The following is a 19,300-nucleotide window of genomic DNA, read 5'->3' as shown; positions in this document are numbered from 1 at the left end:
TCTCAATCTTGGTTCTTTGATTCTGTCTGTTGCAACCACATAACACCTCACTCATTCTTATTTTCTAAACTCACCCTGCACCACACCCTCTATATATTCATATAGCTGATGGTTCCACTTTACATGACAATAGTCTAGGGTCTGTTTCGACCTCCGACCTTTCAGTTCTTAGGGTCTTCCATGTACCTAACCTATCCTATAATTTATTCTTTGTGGGACAATTAGTTGAACTAGGTTATCGCCTTACCTTTGACTATTCTGGATGTATTGTGTAGGATCCAAGTACGGGGGCAGGAGCTTGGGACCGGTCCTAGAATTGGGCGTATGTTTCCCGCGGACAACCTTCATCTTCCACTTGTTGCTCTTGTTTTCGTTGCTGCTGTAGCTGCTGCGGTTTCTTCTTTACCTTCTCTCGCATTTTGGCATTCTCGTCTTGGTCATGCACCCTCTTCTTGGGTACAACAAGCTTCTAGGGGTCTATTAGGTTCTGTTTCTAAAGACAATTTTGATTGTACTTAATGTTAGTTAGGAAAACAACTAGCTTTACCTTTCAATAATAGTGGTTCTGTCACTAATAACATTTTTGAATTAATTCATTCTGATGTTTGGGGACCTTCTTCTATTACTAGTATTGGTGGATCTTTATATTTTGTTATCTTTATTGATGATTATTCTCGTTATAGTTGGATTTTTCATATGAAATCTTGTTATGAATTACTACCATTCTATAGTAACTTTGCAAAAATGGTTGAAATACAATTTTCCAAACGTATCAAGATTTTTCATTTTGATAATTCTCTTGAATATACTTAGTATGCTTTTCAAGCCATTTTGCATTCCTATGGCACCGTACATCACCTAACTTGTCCAGGTACCTCTTAGCAAAATGGTAGAGCCGAACGAAAACTTCGTCATATTCTGGACACTGTTCGTGCTCTCCTTCTCCCTGCCAAAGTTCCTGCTCCTTTTTGGAGTGAAGCTGTTCTTCATGCTGTTCATACTATCAATCACATTCCCAGTCTTGTCATTCAAAATCAAACTCCATATGAGCGTCTTTTTGGGTAACCTTCAGACTATCATCACCTTCGCTCCTTCGGTTCTTCTTCAGCCACAAGAGCACAACAAACTTGAGCCTCAATCCAAACTTTGTTGTTTCCTTGGCTATGGCGAAACTCAAAAGGGGTATCGATGTTATGACATCCTCTTTGTGTCTCCCGTAATGTTGTCTTTTGGGAACATCGATCCTTTGTTGAGCTCTCTCACTTTCGTTCTTCCCTGTCTACCTCTTCTATGTCAGAAATATTTCTAGATGAGGCGCCTATTTCGTCTATAGATGCTCATGATCCTCCTATAGACTTCTCTGTCCAACCACCAGGTACTTTTGATCCCTTTCCCAGTTCACCCTTTCATGAACATGTGGAAGATGAACAGATCGATGACGGGCTACCCAACCCTGAGCTTGGGTCTCCTACTCTTGCTCCACTTGAAGATCTTGTAGAAGACATTTCACCTCGTCACTTAACTTGGGTAAGATCCATTCTTGCTCACTTACTTGACTATCTTTGTTACACTACCCTTGCTACACTGCACGAGCCTCACACCTATCGTGAGGTCTCCATTGACCCTTTATGGCAGATTGCAATGAAAGAGGAACTTAATGCATTATCTAAGAACCATACTTGGGATTTGGTTACTCTCCCTCCTGGACAGTTTGTTGTTGGTTGTAAGTGGATCTACAAGATCAAGACTCGTTCTGATGGGTCCATTGAGCGCTATAAGGCTCGTCTTGTTGCAAAAGGTTTTACACAGGAGTACGAAATTGATTATAAGGAGACCTTTGCTCCAGTTGCTTGTATCTCATATGTTCGTGCCCTTTTAGCTGTTGCTACTGCTAGTAAGTGAGACTTTTTCCAGATGGATGTCAAAAATGCCTTCTTTAATGGGTAGTTAAGTGAAGAAGTTTATATGCAACCTCCCCCTAGTCTCTTTGTTGAACCAAACAAGGTTTGTCACCTTGGACGTGCACTTTGTGGTCTTAAACAAGCTCCACGAGCTTGGTATGCCAAGTTCAGCTCCACCATCTTTCGCTTGGGTTACACTGCTAGTCTTTATGATTCTACCTTATTTCTTCGTTGCACTGACAAAGGCACCATTTTGCTTCTCCTTTATCTGGATCATAATTGGTGATGACCTCAGTTGCATTCAAGAACTCGAGGATTTTCTTAGTCAGCTCTTTGAGATGAAAGATCTTGGTCATCTCAGCTACTTCTTGGGTCTTGAAATCATTCATTCCACAGATGGTCTTCACATTTCTCAAGCCAAGTATGCATCTGAACTCGGGTAGCCCGTCGTCGACTTGTTCATCTTCCACCTATCCATGAAAGGGTGAACTAGGAAAAGGATCAAAAGTATCTGGTGGTTGGACAGAGAAGTCTATAGGAGGATCATGAGCATCTATAGAGCAAATAGACTACTCATCTGGAAAGATTTTTGACACAGAGGAGGTAGACAAGGAAGAGCAAAAGTGAGAGAGCTCAACAAAGGATCATTGTTCCCAAAAGACAACATTACGAGAGACACGAAGACGATGAGGGACAGGATCATAATGCCGATACCCCTTTTGAGTTTCACCATAGCCAAGGAAACAACAACAAAGTCTGGATTGAGGCTCAAGTTTGTTGTGCTTATGCGGCTGAAGAAGAACGAAACAAGCAGAACCGAAGGAGCAAAGGTGATGATAGTCTGGAGGCGACCCAAGAAGACGCTCATATGGAGTTTGATTTTTGATGACAGGACTAGGAATGCGATTGATAGTATGAACAGCATGAAGAGCAACTTCACCCCAAAAAGGAGCAGGAACTTTGGCAGAGAGAAGGAGAACACGAACAGTGTCTAGAATATGATGAAGTTTTCTTTCATCTCTACCATTTTGCTGAGAGGTTCTGGACAAGTTAGGTGACGTACAGTGCAATAGGAATGCAAAATGACTTGAAAAGCATACTGAGTATATTCCAGAGCATTATTAGATCAAAAAATCTTGATACGCTTGGAAAATTGTGTTTTAATCATTTTTGCAAAGTTACTATAGATTGGTAGTAATTTAGAACGAGATCTCATATGAAAAATCCAACTATAACGAGAATAATCATTAATAAAGATAACAAAATATTGAGATCCACCCATACTAGTAACAAGAGAAGGTCCCCAAACATCAGAATGAATTAATTCAAAAATGCTATTAGTGATAGATTCACTATTATTGAAAGGTAAAGTTGGTTGTTTTCCTAATTGGCATTAAGTACAATCAAAATTGTCTTTAGACATAGAACCTAACAGACCCCTAAAAGCTAATTGTTGTACCCAAGAAGAAGGTGTATGAACAAGACGAGAATGCCAAAGTGCGAGAGAAGGTAAAGAAGAAATCGCAACCGGTGGAAGATGAAGGTTGTCCACGGGAAACATACGCCCAATTCTAGGATTGGTCCCAAGCTCTTGCCTCGTCCTTGGATCCTGCACAATACATCCAGAATAGTCAAAGGTAAGGCGATAACCTAGTTCGGCTAATTGTCCCATAGAGAATAAGTTATAGGATAGGTCAGGTACATGGAAGACCCCAGGAATTGAAAGGTTGGAGGTCGAAACAGACCCTAGACTATTGCCATGTAAAGTGGAACCATCAGCTATATAAATATTTAGAGGGTGTGGTGCAGGGTCAAGTTTAGAAAATAAGGAGGAGTGAGGTGTCATGTGGTTTCAACAGGCAGAATCAAAGAGCCAAGATTGAGACTTACCAGGAAAGATCGAGAGAGCAATGGAAAGAGATGCATTACTAGCCATACGAATAACATGAGCTATTATGTCCTGTAGTTCAGTTGAGGAGAGGTGGATAGAGGATCCAGAAGGCCGAGACTCAGCTGAGACGGAAGGCATTGGCGGAGTAGACTCGGAATTGGCAACAACTGCAATAGATTTGTTGCGATGGTAACAAGTCTCAATAGTGTGGCCAGGACGCTTGCAATAGTTGCAAAACTTTTTGTTGGACTGCTTGCCAGAGCTAGAGGCATTAAACCCTGATTGCGAAGGTTGTTCTGTGGGAGCAGAGGGAGCAATAGCCAGAACATTTAGCTTATTCTGGGCTTGAAGGGTTCCAAGACGAGCTTCTTCTCCAGCCAACTCATTTATAGCAGTATCAAGAGAGGGAGGAGGACTGCGATTAAGAAGCTAACTTCGAATGGGCTCATAGGCTTTGTCAAGTGACATCAAGAACTCAAAGAGATGTATTTCATCTCTAACAGCAGCATATCGTTGAGCATCTTTTGAGCATGCCCAAGTTGGATCAGAAAGGTCAATTTGGTTCCAAAGGAAGCGAAGCTGATCATAGTAGTCATTGATAGATTGCCTTGGTTCTTACCGGAGCTGATGCAACTCGACCACTAAGTGATATATCATGGATCCGTGAGAAGCGGAAGGCCAACATATCCCATGCAGATTTTGCATCATCAAAGCTACCCAACAGATTGGAGATGAAAGGGATGGAAGTGTTCCGGAGCGAAGTAAGGATCATATGGTTATGACTATCCTATTCAACTATGCGAGCAGTGAATGTAGTAGCTTCTTCTGCTGCCCCCTTGAGAGGAATAGTGATTGCACCAGCACAATATTGCCAAAGCATGTGACCCTTAAGAATACTGCGTATGGCTTGAGACCAAGATAAATAATTCCTAGTCCCCTCCAATGTTGTATTGATGGGGTGAGGAAGAAAAAATGTCCTTTTTATCCATTTAGAGGCACAATATGCAAAAATAGACTGCAAAAATGAAATCTACGTGAAAAACTGGGTAAGGAGAACCTGGTCTGAAAAAAGTCAACCATGGAATAGTCAACGGTCAATAGTGCTAATGTGGCATGTTGACGTGGCAAGCTAACGTGACGTGCTTACGTGGTAGGCTGATGTGGCAAGTGCGTGGGCACGTGTAGGCAGCAGGCGATTGGTGCGTGAGGCGTGTTGACTCTGAAGCAGAACACGGTGGTGGCACGTGTAGGTGCATGCGAGCTCCGATGACGTCCTGTTTTCCACCGATGAGTAGATCGGCGAACGACGATCTTGATGGTACCTGCAGAAGCTTGATCAGAGTGATGAGCACGGCGGCGACAGAGGATGCAGTGGTTTGTGGTGTGGTTCCTTGACGGTGGCGGAAGCGTGATAGGGAAGGAGCAACACCAAGAAAACAAGACTGCTAAGAAAAGGTCAGAGCAGTGGCTCTTATTCCATGTTTTAGAAATACTGAACAAGTATTATTGTATTTCTTGTGTCTAAGAGTATACATGAGTGCCTATTTATATAGGAGGCACGGAGTGCTATACAAGTAAATAGGAGTGCAGTACAAGTAATAAGAGTGTAGTACAAGCAGTACAAGTGCAATATAAGTAATAAGAGTGTAGTACAAGTAAATAAGGGTTGGACTTCAACCCAAAGCCTAATACACGTTAACAAGCTGGATCTGATAGGTTTAGAATTGTTTTGTTAGATTCACACAGATTTGGCAACAATCATTTTTTTTTTTGAATTCTCTTGTAAAATTTGATTATATTTGTTGTGGACTTGATACAAGTCATACTATTTGAACTGCTTGGGTCCACTTCTTTTGTTTGTTTTTTTAATTTGGGGCTTATTAGTGTCCAACCTTCAAATGGATTGTAAGGCAGTTCTTTGAGTTGATAGTTTTATAGTTTTTCCACTTTTGGAGGATATCTTGTCCTCTTCTTTTGTACATTTTTTCGCTCTTTAATAAAACTTTTCTCTTATTCTAAAGATAATTGTATGATTTGAATTGCAAATAGTATATGATTCTAACAACAATGCGTAAAAGGATAAAGAATATGCATCTTTATATGGTGCATTGGTGTAATTGTTTTAACTTTTGATTTTAAAAAACATACTGGATCGAAATCATTCTTTATTTGTAACAACTATTGGGACATGTGGATTTAGAAGATTGCGATTCTTAAGAGCCCATTTGATTAGCAATGCAGAAAACATGTTCCAAATTTTTGTTTTTGGGAACTAAAGTAATTAGTTCTGTTCTGCATATTTTGTTTTTGAAAACATGTTTGAATTATTTCAGTCAGAGAAATGTGTTTGATGTTTGACACTTTGCTTAATCACATTCGAATTTTCAGCTGGGCGAGTTCTAACAATTAACATGAGCAATGATGGTTTGAGGCAAGCAAATGAACCAAAAAGGGGCAGACATCAAGACAACAGTTAGGAATGGAAAAAGGTTACAGCTGAAAAAAACAATAAAATTCAGCCCCAGCTAAAATTACAGTTGAACAAGGAAAAGTTCTCAAGGGAACAAAGAATAAAAACATATACAGCTGAAAATTAAAGTTGAAGAAAAATCAGCTACAACTGAAAATTACATTTGAAAAAGGAATTTATCTTCCATAGTTGAAAGTTGCTGCTAAAACTGATTTCTAGATCCAAAATTCAGACAAACGTAATTTGTTGACTCAAAAACAGAGATAAATGAACAAAAGAGATCCAGAAGTGATTCTATATCAATGGAAGTGCCCCTCTGCTGATTGAAGATGAAAAGAACTCCCCTTCCTGTTGCTGGGATGTCAACAAATAACCTGATGATTGATGGCAAATTGGCAAGAAGAAACTGATCAATGTAAGATTGATGTCAAGTTGGTGATATCGACATCTAGGCAACCAAGAACTAGATGATCACATTACAGTTGGTGTCGTCGTGCTCCACCATGACAAAAGCCCTAGATTGATTGGATGAAAGAGGGAATAAAAGAAGGTTGGTAGGGCATGACATCAGTCAAATTAAGTTCAGGCAGGCTGTATCCTCTGTATCCAATGGATTTTCCAAACTGAAGTACACACTGAACATTCTTTCTTAGAACTTAAGAAAGGGGTCCGTTTTTAGGATTCCATATCTAAACCATAAAACAACTAACCAAACTCGTTTTCCACATTTTTCTTGTATCCTGTGTTTCCAAATACAGGAAACTATTCTCTATATGCTAACCAAACAGGCTCTAGTTTTTATACCTGTGCAGGCACTCCTAACAATTCTAGATAGCCCACTTAATAAGGCTGGGAGGTTGAGAGCTGTATATGTGAGAACTGAGAAAGGTGTTCTTTTTGAAGTTAAGCCACATGTTCGTATTCCAAGGACATATAAGCGGTTCTCTGGTATCATGTGTAAGTTTTTATGATTCTAGTACCCAAATCCATTTCACATGATGCAGAGTATTATATTTTTTCTGTACTTTGCTTTTTCAGAGTTCATTTCTGCTTCTTTATTATTTTGTTGTTCATATGTTAAATCATTTTTGCAGTGCAGCTGCTTCAAAAACTAAGTATAGCTGCAGTTGGTAAGCGTGAGAAACTTTTGCGTGTGATTAAGAATCCTGTAACGCAGTATTTTCCTGTGAACTCTCGCAAAATAGGTGCGTTTTAAAGTTTAAATGTTTTCCTGTTAGTAACTGCAATAATATTCAAATAAATTGTTTGCTTGCATGTCAGGTTTTTCATATAGTTCAGAAAAGTCCTTTCAAATGCAGGACTATGTGGCTGCTATTAGTGATGATGTGAACCCTGTTTTTGTGGTACCTTTTTAAATTTAACAAACTCTTGCTTTCTTTTATATGCTTTGTTTGATTTTAAATTGCATTTTGTCTAATTTTATGCATGTTTAGGTTGGTGCAATGGCCCATGGAAAAATTGATAAGGAGTATATGGATGATTATATTTCAAGTAAGTTAACCATAATTTATTTGTTCAAAAAAAGTTACCCAGATATAAATAGTGCTCGTGTATCTGTGTCTCTTCCCCTTGTCTTTACATGTAACATATATATGAACTGGCATATTTTGGGTGTATGTTTTTGTTTCTACTTATTTTGTTCACGAGCATCTTATTTTATGCTTTTCGGATGGGGATTTCTTTATTTACTGTTTAGTTGTAATATTTGCCTAGCAAATATAGAATTTAGTACCTATTCTATTACCAAACTACCCCTGAGTGCATTTGGAATGCTTTTGTTTAGTATTCACACCCATTGTTCGCTGATTTGTACTTGAACCCCACTGAAAGTTTTTTCAATTTCACTTAATGTTATCCTCTTTTCAGTTTTAAATCAAATTAAGAACATTTAAATAAATGAGGATGCTATATATTGATTTCTGTTGTATTGAAGGGCAAGGAGACAGGGAGGTAGGTTTGGGATGGTTACTCTTTTTTCCTTTTTTGGGTTTATTTGCAAAGAGAAAATCACTGAGGGCCCAAGTCAAGTACAAGAAATTAATTTGCAATGGAATAGCATTAAAAGAAAAAATCAATGTCAGCAAGCAGCTAACTATTGACAAAATGCTTCTCACTAAATCAAAGCATATGGCATGTGAATATGAGCCATGCATCTTTACAATAAGCGATGTGAATATCTCCAGTAATGATGAACTGTTGAGATGCCATTTATGTCACAGGGATGAATTCTTCGTTGAATCCATTCCACTTTAACCAGAAATTCTCCCTTTCAACCTCTTGTTTCTTCATCATGAGACCAGTTTCACAACTTTCACTGAAACTCAGTCCAAAAATTCTCCTTAAACCCATTTCAGCTGAACCTATTCCACCTTAACTAGAAATTCTCTCTTTTTATCTCATGTTTCTTCATTGTGAAACCAGCTTGACCGAGACTCAAATTCACACCCATTCGACCTCATTGTAAATCCATTATGAGAGTTCACCTTGAACTGTACCTTCATCTGTACCCAGATTTGTGAAGGTTCTTTGGTTTTTTTTTTCTTTTGACCCATAACCTCATGGAAGTTTCATTCCTCTGGATGTCTGATGCATTTTTTCTCAACCATGAACAGTCCATTACTTTTGTTCGTAGAGGTCTCTTTTCTCACAAGGTCAGGGCTTGACGGGAAAAAGAGTATGGGATTTTTCCGTTCTTTTTGGGCTTTTTCCCAAAGTTTTCAAGTTAGATTGGACCATGGGGCCATTCACATCTCAGAATTTGTTGGAAAGCGTATGTCTTTCTTTGTTTTGAACAATGATTCTGGCAACTAATGATCTCATTTTGATCTGGACCATGTGGACTGGGTACAGGCTGGGGGGGGGGGGGGGTCTGCTCTTGAGGGTGGCAGGAGGATTCTTGCAATTGAAGTCATTGACTAACAATTGGGGTCTCCTTTTGTGCTTCAAAAGATTCAGAGGAAAAGGAAGGCACCAATCCCTTGTTTCCCAAGAGGAGCATGTGACATGTTCATTGTAACTTTCTGGCAAAGGACTTATGATATCCACATGGATATGCATTTTAGTCAGAGTGACAGGGTGCTAGTAAAGTAATTCTTCCGTAAGTTCCGTTATTACTAAATTGATTAATAACCAATCTTTTAATGAAAAAAAGAATTTTATTCTTTACTTTTTCGTTATACTTACAGACCCTGTTATGAATCTAGATCATTCATTAGCAAGATCAGAATTTGTGGGAACAAAACAAAAACAAATAAAATATAAACAGAGGTAGGGGCAGGAAATTTGACTCCTTTTTTATCTTTCTCTATCTAGCATTTCTGAGGATAGGTGGATGTATTTCAATGGAGTGAGGCTCTATAACCATCGGGATTTGTTCGGCAACCATCAAGGCAAGCTTCCGATTGCTTCTAGATATACAAGGAAAGGGAGGAGATTTATTACTGGGTTTGGAAGATATGAGTCATATGACTGCAATTTGAATTTCAAATGTTTTGAGGCTAAACATGTTGGTCTCACTGTGATGGCTACAGGGCCGAAATATCAGCAGCAACACAAATGGGCTGGTTTTAGGCCCTTTCTATATGGGCCTAATTATAAGCAGAACTGCATGTGGGTTGTTAGAAAGCTCAGTCCTTCTGTGACTGTTTTGAAGGAGAATAATCACGTATGTGTGACTAAAATAGGCCAATGTGATCTGGGCTTGTCTTCAGCAGGTTTCTGAAGGGTTGCCCCTATTTTTGAGGCAAGAACTGTTAGGAAGGAGACAATGAAACCACTTTCTCAAGCACAGTGGGAGTCACAGGGAAGGCGCAGTGCATCTTGCTTTACAGAGATGAAAGGCACCTTTCTCCATAGAACCAACTGGTAGTGGCCAAGCACAAGAATATTGCAGCAGTTGCTGAGACAGGGAGCACTTGCAGAGAAAGGGAAGAGTGATCTCGCTGAGGAAGATGTCAAATCAAGTCCTGAGACTACTGATATGGTACGGCCCGAAGAGAACTCAGGTTGCATTGGGATAGGGTTACAAAAAGAGGTTGGTTTTGAGGGCATAATCAGATACAGAAGAGGTTACACCAAAGGGGCTATATATGCAGCAGGGGTTTTAGTATATCTGAACATGAACGGGAGTTAGATGAAACGCATGAGGAGAGTAAACTGTTACTAGAAGAGATTTGCAAGTTTGAGGACAATTACCTACAAACACCTCCCTTTGATAGGCTCAGTGGGATCATAACTTTTTGCTGATGAAGTGGCTGTTTGATTGATATTCGAATGGGGGAGCCAAAGCATGAGGTTCATGACAGGGTGCAGGCTCTGCAGGGACTCTTAATAGTTTTCTTCCTGAACATAATGGTACAGATTTACTGGGAATTCCACAGATTCAGAAAGCTTTGAGGCTGAGGGAATTTTTGATGGTGTATCCCTTGGGTAATTCTTCCTTTTCTTGTGTGGCCCCTCCTCTGGATGAATGTGGCAGCCTATTTCTGTGCATGGACTCCCAGCTATTTGCACCAAGTTACTAATTCTGATAAAGATATTCTGCTCATGCCTGTGAAAGTTTCATTCAAAAATAACTACTTGCATACCAAAGAGAGTTAGGTACTGAAGGTAGAATCTGGTAGATCTTTGACCTTAGAACCCTTGGGGATGAGAGAGAGAGGTGGGACCTGCAGGAGTTGCTAGATCAGATGAAGTGTAAGTTATTTAATCCTCTAGGACAAGACTTGAAGGCTGGCATTCTCCCTAGGAACTATCAGTGTTTAAGAAAAAAAAAAGAAAGTACAAAATGAAATGCAAAGAAATTGGTTTTCCCATCATTATTATTATTATTATTATGTTTTTTTTTGGTTTTTTTTGGGGGGGGGGGGGGGAAGGGTTGTGGGAAATGAGATTTTAAGATGAAGCTGTTGTGCTGGAAGCCTGGAATATTACGGGATTAGGAAGCTTGACTAAGTGTTGTAAGATTAAGCAGTTTTTAGGACAGAATTCCCCAAATGTTGTTTTGCTACAAGAGTTGTTGGTAGAGGTGGTGGATGGCTTTCTTGTTAGAACTATTTGCAATTCTACGTTTAAGGATTGGGTCTTCCTAGTTTATACTATGTCTTTGAGGGTCATTATTGATGTTTGGAGCAGGAATGTTGCTTGCAAAGTTGATGTTTTGATAGGTTCCTTTTCAATCTTTGTCCTTAAAGATGCCAAGTGTCGAGGGCACTAGTGGGTCACCTCTATGTATGGACCTAATTGCCCTCGCTGAGGGGTGTTTTTGGGATGAGCTAGCTGCAATTTATGGTTTGTGTATTCATAGTTGGTGTCAAGGAGATTATTGTAGGGAGCGTTTGGTTTGCAACATCTTTCAGGGAGTTAGGGCCTTGAAAAAATTGCAAAAGCAACTCTTTAGTTCGCCTCTCCGCCAACATCTCTCCCTCCACTTCTACTCTTGTTATCATATTAAATCTACAGTGTGCATTAGTTGCACGATGGAATAAACAGGTGTTTTTATCCCCATTTTTTTACCAAAGAGCCCTAGATTTTTGCCTACAAGCCATTACTTCTGAGATGATATGGGCAAAATCTCTCTTGAGAGCAAACCTTCTAGACCTTTTATGCTTGGAGTAGGAGGAATTGGTTGATCACGTCCTTCCGCATTGTCCATGAACCAAGAAATTGTGGAACCTAGCCATCTCCGTCGTAGATCGAAAGTGGGTCACTAATCTAGTATTATTACATTACTCTCTATTATTATATTTAAAAATAATAAATTATTAATAAATTGAAAGCATTATTATTGTTGTGTTATAATAACATAATTTAATTACTAATATTTAGACACCATATTACCTTGATTATTTCAGTTGATTGGATAATTTAAGTATTGATTTTTTTTTAATTTATGATTGTTAAGAATTTTATGACATGGATTTAATTAAGTACATATTTTTTGTAATCTTTCTATTGAAAATATAATTATTCTTCATATATTGGGTACACACATGTTAAGCGTATAATGGTTGTCATCTTGAAATGCTAGCTAGGATTTCCATGTTCAACAACAAAACATTGACACAGGAATCTTACTTATGTTCCTACAATGCAAACCAACAAAAATATTCCCATGAGGTAGGCATCCCATTCCGAGGAACTGTATTCTTAGGAATGTCATTTCATGGGAATATTTTTGATGTTGCGAACCAAATGTTCCCTTAGTGTCACTAGATCCATTGACAAGAAGTTAGGAGGTTCTCGAATGACTTCTAGTATGAGAGGCTTCGATTCTTTTATAAGGGACTATGGCTTGCGGGATATTCCTCTTTCTAATGCTCAATTTACCTGGTTTGCTGTTAGGCCTTTCGCTACTAGAGTTCACATGTTTCTATTCATCATAGTGGTGGAGGATGCATTCCCCTATTTAACTTAAGGTTTGTCCTATTGATATTTGATTATTGTCCTTTAACTCTTGAGTATAACCCTTTGAAGTTGGATTAGCTCTGTTTAGGTTTGAGAATATGTGGCTAACACACATAAACACACACACTAATTTTCGGAGGTTGGCTAGAGAATGGCGGAGGGAGTGCTATGAGGAAGGTTGAGCGGGGTTCTTTTTTATAAGGATACTGGCATTTTTGAAAGGAAAACCCAAATCTTTGAAACTGAAGTTTTTGGTGATATATGACCATGAAAAAGAGGCATTTTACAAGAAGTTGTTGTGTTAGATGGTCTAATAGAAAGGGGGCCTCTCTTAGAAGGTGTTAATTGAAGAATTCAATTGACTAACGAGTTTGAACATCTTTTGAGCATGGTCTTAAATTTCCACGAAATTGTCGGATTTTTTGTCAAAATTTTCACTTTCCATCTCCTTCAGAATTGAAATGGCAGTCAATTTCCATCTTGCATAATTTATGTCAAAATTTCAACGAATATTTTGAAAGTTATTAAAATCTCGAAATTTTAGTGAAACTTGTTGAAATTTTAATTATGCAATGATATTTCCTTGGAATTCAAAAGTGTGATTTTGACACAAAGTGAAATTTATCTCTTAATTTTGTTTTTTTAGTTTTTTTCTTCTGGTTTGTTCCATAATCTTGACAGGATATGTCTTATTCTCCTCTTTGTAAATTCTTGTCCTAATTAGTCAAATCTCTTCTTTTGTTATATAAAAAAAACTATCCTATTTTTCTTATTGAAAGAAAATATTATTTGAAGGGCTTTTGAAATTATATGAAAAATTAAACTTGCAACAACATTTTATTTAACCATTCATGTCTGAATTATCTTTATTTTCATGACAAATAATAGTTTATTGATTTATGAATTTCATTTATAGTAACCAAATATGTTTAATAAACATATTGTCTTATGAATATGTTTAATACACATATATATTACAACTATTCCACCCCATACACAACATAGATGTATTTAGTTTGTATATATATTAGTCCTCAAACTAACATGATAGCTCCTATTTGGAACATCTTAAAGAATAAGTGCTTATTTAGAAAAGTACTTTTTATAAGTGCTTGTGTCAATAAGTAGTGGTTGGTTTACACTTAAATAAGTACTTCTTTCGAGAAGTACTTTTCTACACTACCTTTATTTTTTAATAAAAGAGAATAAGTATTTTTTGAAAAAAAGTATTTTTCTGATAAAAGTACTTATAATAAGTAATCACAGGCTACTTTTAGATAAGTACTTTATGAAACAAGTACTTGTTTTTAAAAAAAAAAGTACTTTTCTATAAGTGGTTCCAAATGATCCCGTTTATTCACCATTTCTAGGGTTTCATAAAAGAATTCCATGCCTTTTTAATAAATTTTTTTTTTTTATAATAGAAGAATGTATATTAGATAGAAAGAAGGGAAGGTAGAATGTGCGGGGACAAGGTGTCCACCATATAAAAAGGAAAAAAAAGAAAAAAAGAAAAAAAAAAGAAAACAAAAAGAAAACAAGGTCCCAAAATAAAATTAAACCAAGTTAACCAAGAAATCCCCTTTTCAACCCTTTCCATTGTAATTTACCGAACTCTTACATACAAATTTAATAATGTGCACCTTACCTTTGTGCCTTGGCTCTAGGTACCCTTTTGGCCTCAGTGTGCCTTACTCCTTTAACTACTACATTTATGAAATAATTATTATTTGGATAAAAGAAGAATTTTATTAAGAAAGAAGAGTATGTATAAGTCTCTCTTGTGGTAGCTCCTGACGAATACTCTTTGCTGTCAAAGTTGCTTTGCAATTCTGATTCTAAGGCAAAAGAGAGAAGGTTACAACCAGCGAAAGCTATTCGCAGTTGAAGTTGCTTCATGATTTTGATTCTACTCTTCACAGTCGAAGTTGCTTTGCGATTTTGACTCTCATCTTCACCATTGAAGTTGCATTATGATTTTGATTCTCATCTTAACCAGCAAAGTTGCTTTGCTGTTTTGATTCTCCAGAGTTGCTTTGCTATTCTAATTCTCTAGCAAAAACCTTTCTTTTGTTGTCGTGTTGAACATGGTATTGTCTATCTTAAAGAATGGGGTAGATCAATTGCTCGTTAGGCAAGAAGCTATTCTCATTCATTGATAATGGTGAGTTGCCAAAATCTTAGAGAAGAATGGAGGCCGAGGCTTTCATAACTTAACAAGAGAGGAAAGGAATTGGCTTTTTTGAACAGTTGCATAAATTCCTATTTAAAAAATTGAGGATCCTTGGGTCAAGACATTCAAAGCCCCGAATCGCTTCTTTATGTTTTGGTTGAGAGCTAATAGATTTCTTTGGTTCTTATCCGTGGTGTTAGATTACCACTTTGTCTAAAAGCTTAAGCTGTTAGGTTGTAGGCCAACCATGTATATCAAGCTTTAACACTCTCTTGCATGTGCAGCCCAACAACACTTGGAGAGATAAAGACATGATAGATAACACCTATTACTAGGAATACGATAGTTTTTTAAGCACCACACAATTAATGCGGGCAACAAGACTAGAATCTAGTACCTCCTAGTAACCAGCTTTGATAGCATGTAAGATTACCACTTCACTTAAAAGCTTAAGCTATTAGGTTGTGAGCCAATAATATATATCAAACTTTAATACTCTCCACACGTGCAGGACAACAAGGACATGATAGGTAACATCCATTATAGGGAATACAATAATTTTTTTAAACGCCACACAATAAATGCAGGCAACAAGATTAGAACCCAGGACTTTTTGGTAACTAGCTTTGATACCATGTTAGATTACCATATTACCTAAAATCTTAAACTATTAGGTTTTGGGCGAACAATGTATATCAAGCTTGAACACCTAGAAAGGATCCTAAATGAAGGTGTGATACAGGTGGCTTGCATACCAGGAGGGAGGCAAGGGGATGGTTAAAAGTTTTTCAATATAATCAAAGTTTTTAAAGAAGACAAGCCAAAAACATAAGCTTGAATTCCACCGAGGGGGCGGTAATGTGCAGTTTGGACTGCAGATCAACAAATGTACGATCTAAGGTTGGTATACTGATCATATTTTTAGTCGACACCAGCAGTCTGATAGAGGTTTGGGGGTAGTCACAAACCAAAGGGGATGAGGGATTTTAGGTGAAAATCAGTGGAGAGGGAGGAACTCTGGTGAAGGTAATCAAGAATGGAATGAAAGGAATGAATCTATTCCTAAAAGGATTGACCATACCTTGAATAGGGGGATGGTGAGAGATTTCAGTGTTGGAATTTTGAAATTCATCAACATGATGGGTATAATTACAAGGGAAGGTTCTTTTTGCGCTGGAATTCTGGGTATCATCAAAGTAATGACTGTGATTATAGGGGAATATCTTTTCGAGGCAATTTTTGATAGGGTAAGAAGGGACAAAGGTATTAAATGGACCAATAGGAATAACTATGGTAGGCATAAATTTAATTAGTCTAGAGTGAATAATTTTAGTGGGTCTAAACTAGCAAAATCTAGGCCCAATAATGGGGGAGCAACTTACTGCCCCAGTGCTGAAAATTGGGATAGAAGACATGGGCTCTTTTAAGGCCCTAATGGATATTAACACAAAGCACAACTTTGTTGGGCTGGCTGGTATTCTGGCTTTTGTTCACTTAATTGGATAGGAGCTCTGCTCTTCGCGGGGATACATTTTTTGAGCCTGAAAAAAATGAGAAGGAAAGGAGGTCAATGACTCAGTTGGAGGAATTACAAAATGACGAAGAAGATAAAGGGGAACAAGAGGGAAGAGGGAGAACTAGAGATGCTGCGAAATAGGTGCTTGATAGCAAGATGGAAGAGGCTCCAACTGTGTTTGAGAGCATAGTAGTCAAAGGCGCGAGGCGCACCAAGGTGCAAAGTATACTTGGAGCTGAGGCTTGAGGTGTAGGTGTGCTCCTCTTGAAGGTGGTGCGCACAATTACTATAATTGTGTACAATGCCGATTTGGTGGGTAATTGATATGTGAACACATCAATAATAATATTAGAATTTAAAATGCCAAAATATCCTAAATGCAAAAGCAATGTAGAAGAAGAAGGGCTCTTGTTGAATCCAATAATCAATATTCTTGAAAAGAGGAAGAGGAAGAAGAAGTGCAGGGAAGGGGATAAGTTACTCTCCATTGAATAAGGATTTGGGCAGCAATGATCTAGGAGCGAGCGTGGGGAATATTGCAACTACCGTAAGTAAATATCTCGAAAACATTAACTCTAATTTACTAAAGTGTCTTAAGGAGTTAGAATATGAGGGAGACCAAAATATTTATGATATACTAGGGGATGAGATAGAATACCTAGTTGCCCAAGAACTTTTTGATGATTTGGGTTGCATTTGGGGATTAGGAGGGGATAGGGGAGAGGAAAAAGGCTAATAAGTTAAGTAGAGAATTAGTTAGATTAGCAGCCTTAGTGAACTATGAGAAAGGAGGTAGATGTTGGGGGGTTGAGAATGTTGCCAAATGAAGATTTTATCTTGGAATGTTAGAGGCCAAGGGGGATTAGAAAAAGGAGAGTTCGCAGAGATCTATTGAATAAAGTGAACCCTTAAATCTTGTTTTTGCAAGAATCTAAACTAGGCGAGGTTGATTACTTTGTTTTTAGGATTATTTGGGATCCAATTTTTAAGGATTGGGTGTCTCTTCTCTCCTCAGGAGCCTTAGGGGGTAGATTGTGGCTTGGGATACTAGAGTTATGTCTTGTAAGGATTGTGTTTTAGGTTCCTCTTTGTCTATACTACTTGAGATCAAGGGGGTTGGGGTATTGGTGGTTTACTTCTCCTTATGGCCTTATGATACATTTCCAGAGGAGTGTTTTTTGAAGAGTTTGCTAGATTGTATGGCCATTGCAGTCCTTCTTGGGTGGTTTTTGGGGGGGGGGGGGGTGTTTCAATTCTATTAGAACTTCTAGGGATAACTTAGGGGGTTCGAGGGTGACCGGTAGTATGAGATCTTTTGTCTCCTTCATTAGGGATAGTGGGTTGAGAGATGCTCCTTTGAATAATAGTAATTTCACTTGGATGACTAGTGGGGATGGAAAAGCATTGACTCATTGATAGATTTCTTTTTAGTGATACTTGGGAAGATTTCTGAATATTGTGCAAGAGGTGTTAGTTAGACCTACCTTTTGATCATTGCCCAATACCCTTGGATTCTAATCCTATTGAGTGGGGACTGACACCTTTTAGGTTTGAGAATATGTGGCTTTCTCACCCTTCTTTTTGTGATAATATTGAAACTTGGTGGAAAGAGTGTTCTATTCAGGTGTGGGAGCGTTTTAAGATTATGAGGAAACTGAATTTTGTCAAATGTAAGCTTAAGAGATGGAGTAGAGAAGTGTTTGGGGATATTAAGGAGAGAAAAAAACAATATTTTGGAGGAGATAAATAATTTGGATAGATTGGCGGAGTGGGGACTTTTGGGGGAGGAAGATAGAAAGAAAAGAGTTCGCCATAATAATGATCTTGATGTGCTTTTGTTGAGGGAAGAGAGAAGTTGATGGAAAAAGTCGAGGGTTAATTAGGTTAAAGAGTGGGATTGTAATTCTTGGCTTTTTCATAGGGTGGCAAATGGGAGGAGGAGGAAAAGTCTTATTTAAGGAGTTAGAGGTAGAGGCGGTAGGATGATGAGAAATAATAAGAAAATTAGGGAAGGGATTACCTGATTTTTTAAGAAGATTTGTATAGTGATGAGTGTAAGAATAGGTTAATGGTGGTTGGGTTAAATTGGAGTCAATTGGGGTTGAGGAAGCGAAGTGGTTAGAGCAATCTTTTGATTTGGAGAAAGAAGGGCAATTTTTGATATGGATAAAATAGAGCACTATGTCTTGATGGTTTTACAATGGCTTTCTTCTAGGATAGATGAGAAGTGGTGAAATAGGACATTATGAAGTTTTTCGAGGAGTTCCATAGGGGAGGAGTGGCATGTAAAAGCATCAACTCTACTTTCATTCCTCTCATCCCAAAAAAGGTTAGATCTATGAGGGTGAAGGATTTTAGGCCTATTAGTTTTGTTAATAGTTGTTAGAATACCACTTTACCTAAAAGCTTAAGCAAGAGTTATGGGGCAACAATGCATATCAAGCTTTAACACTCATGCACTTGCAGCCTGATAGCACATGGAGAGATTAACATATAATAAATAACTCCCATTACAAGGAATATAATAATTTTTTAAACACCACATAATAAGCATGGGCAACAAGACTAGAACCCAAGACCTCCTTATTAACCATCTTTGCTACCATGTTAAATTATCACTTTACCTAAAAGCTTAAGCTGTTAGGTTGGGCCAACAATGTATATCAAGCTTTAACACTAGTGTTTATGAAGTGCTTTTTAAGGTTCTTTTGAGGAGGTTGAAAGAGATGTTGGGGGATATAGTATCTTTTGCCCATTCTGCTTTTGTGAAAGAGAGACAAATCTTAGATGCAATTCTAGTAGCAAATGAGGTGGTAGAGGATGCAAGGAGGAGAGGCAAAAAGGGGGTGGTTTTTAAAGTAGATTTTGGAAAAGCATATGACATGGTCAACTAGGGTTTTTTGGATGAATTTAAGTAGAAAAA

General features: G+C 38.0%; 1 protein-coding gene across 3 annotated transcripts in view; it reads left to right on the top strand.

Moving 5' to 3' along the window:
• LOC131161851 (uncharacterized) overlaps nt 1-19,300 on the top strand; it is a 48,823-nt gene that overhangs the window by 16,281 nt on the left and 13,242 nt on the right. For 2 of the 3 annotated variants that reach the window (XM_058117832.1, XM_058117833.1), the window contains exons 4-7: nt 7,075-7,219; nt 7,357-7,467; nt 7,544-7,626; nt 7,717-7,774. In XM_058117832.1, the coding sequence (XP_057973815.1) occupies nt 7,075-7,219; nt 7,357-7,467; nt 7,544-7,626; nt 7,717-7,774 (397 nt within the window). The remainder of the gene's footprint in view (nt 1-7,074; nt 7,220-7,356; nt 7,468-7,543; nt 7,627-7,716; nt 7,775-19,300) is intronic. The other variant, XM_058117834.1, reaches the window with a different exon arrangement.

The sequence above is a fragment of the Malania oleifera genome, chromosome 8 (assembly GCF_029873635.1).
Source record: "Malania oleifera isolate guangnan ecotype guangnan chromosome 8, ASM2987363v1, whole genome shotgun sequence".
NCBI lineage: Eukaryota > Viridiplantae > Streptophyta > Magnoliopsida > Santalales > Ximeniaceae > Malania > Malania oleifera.
This window is presented reverse-complemented; position numbering and strand designations above follow the sequence as displayed.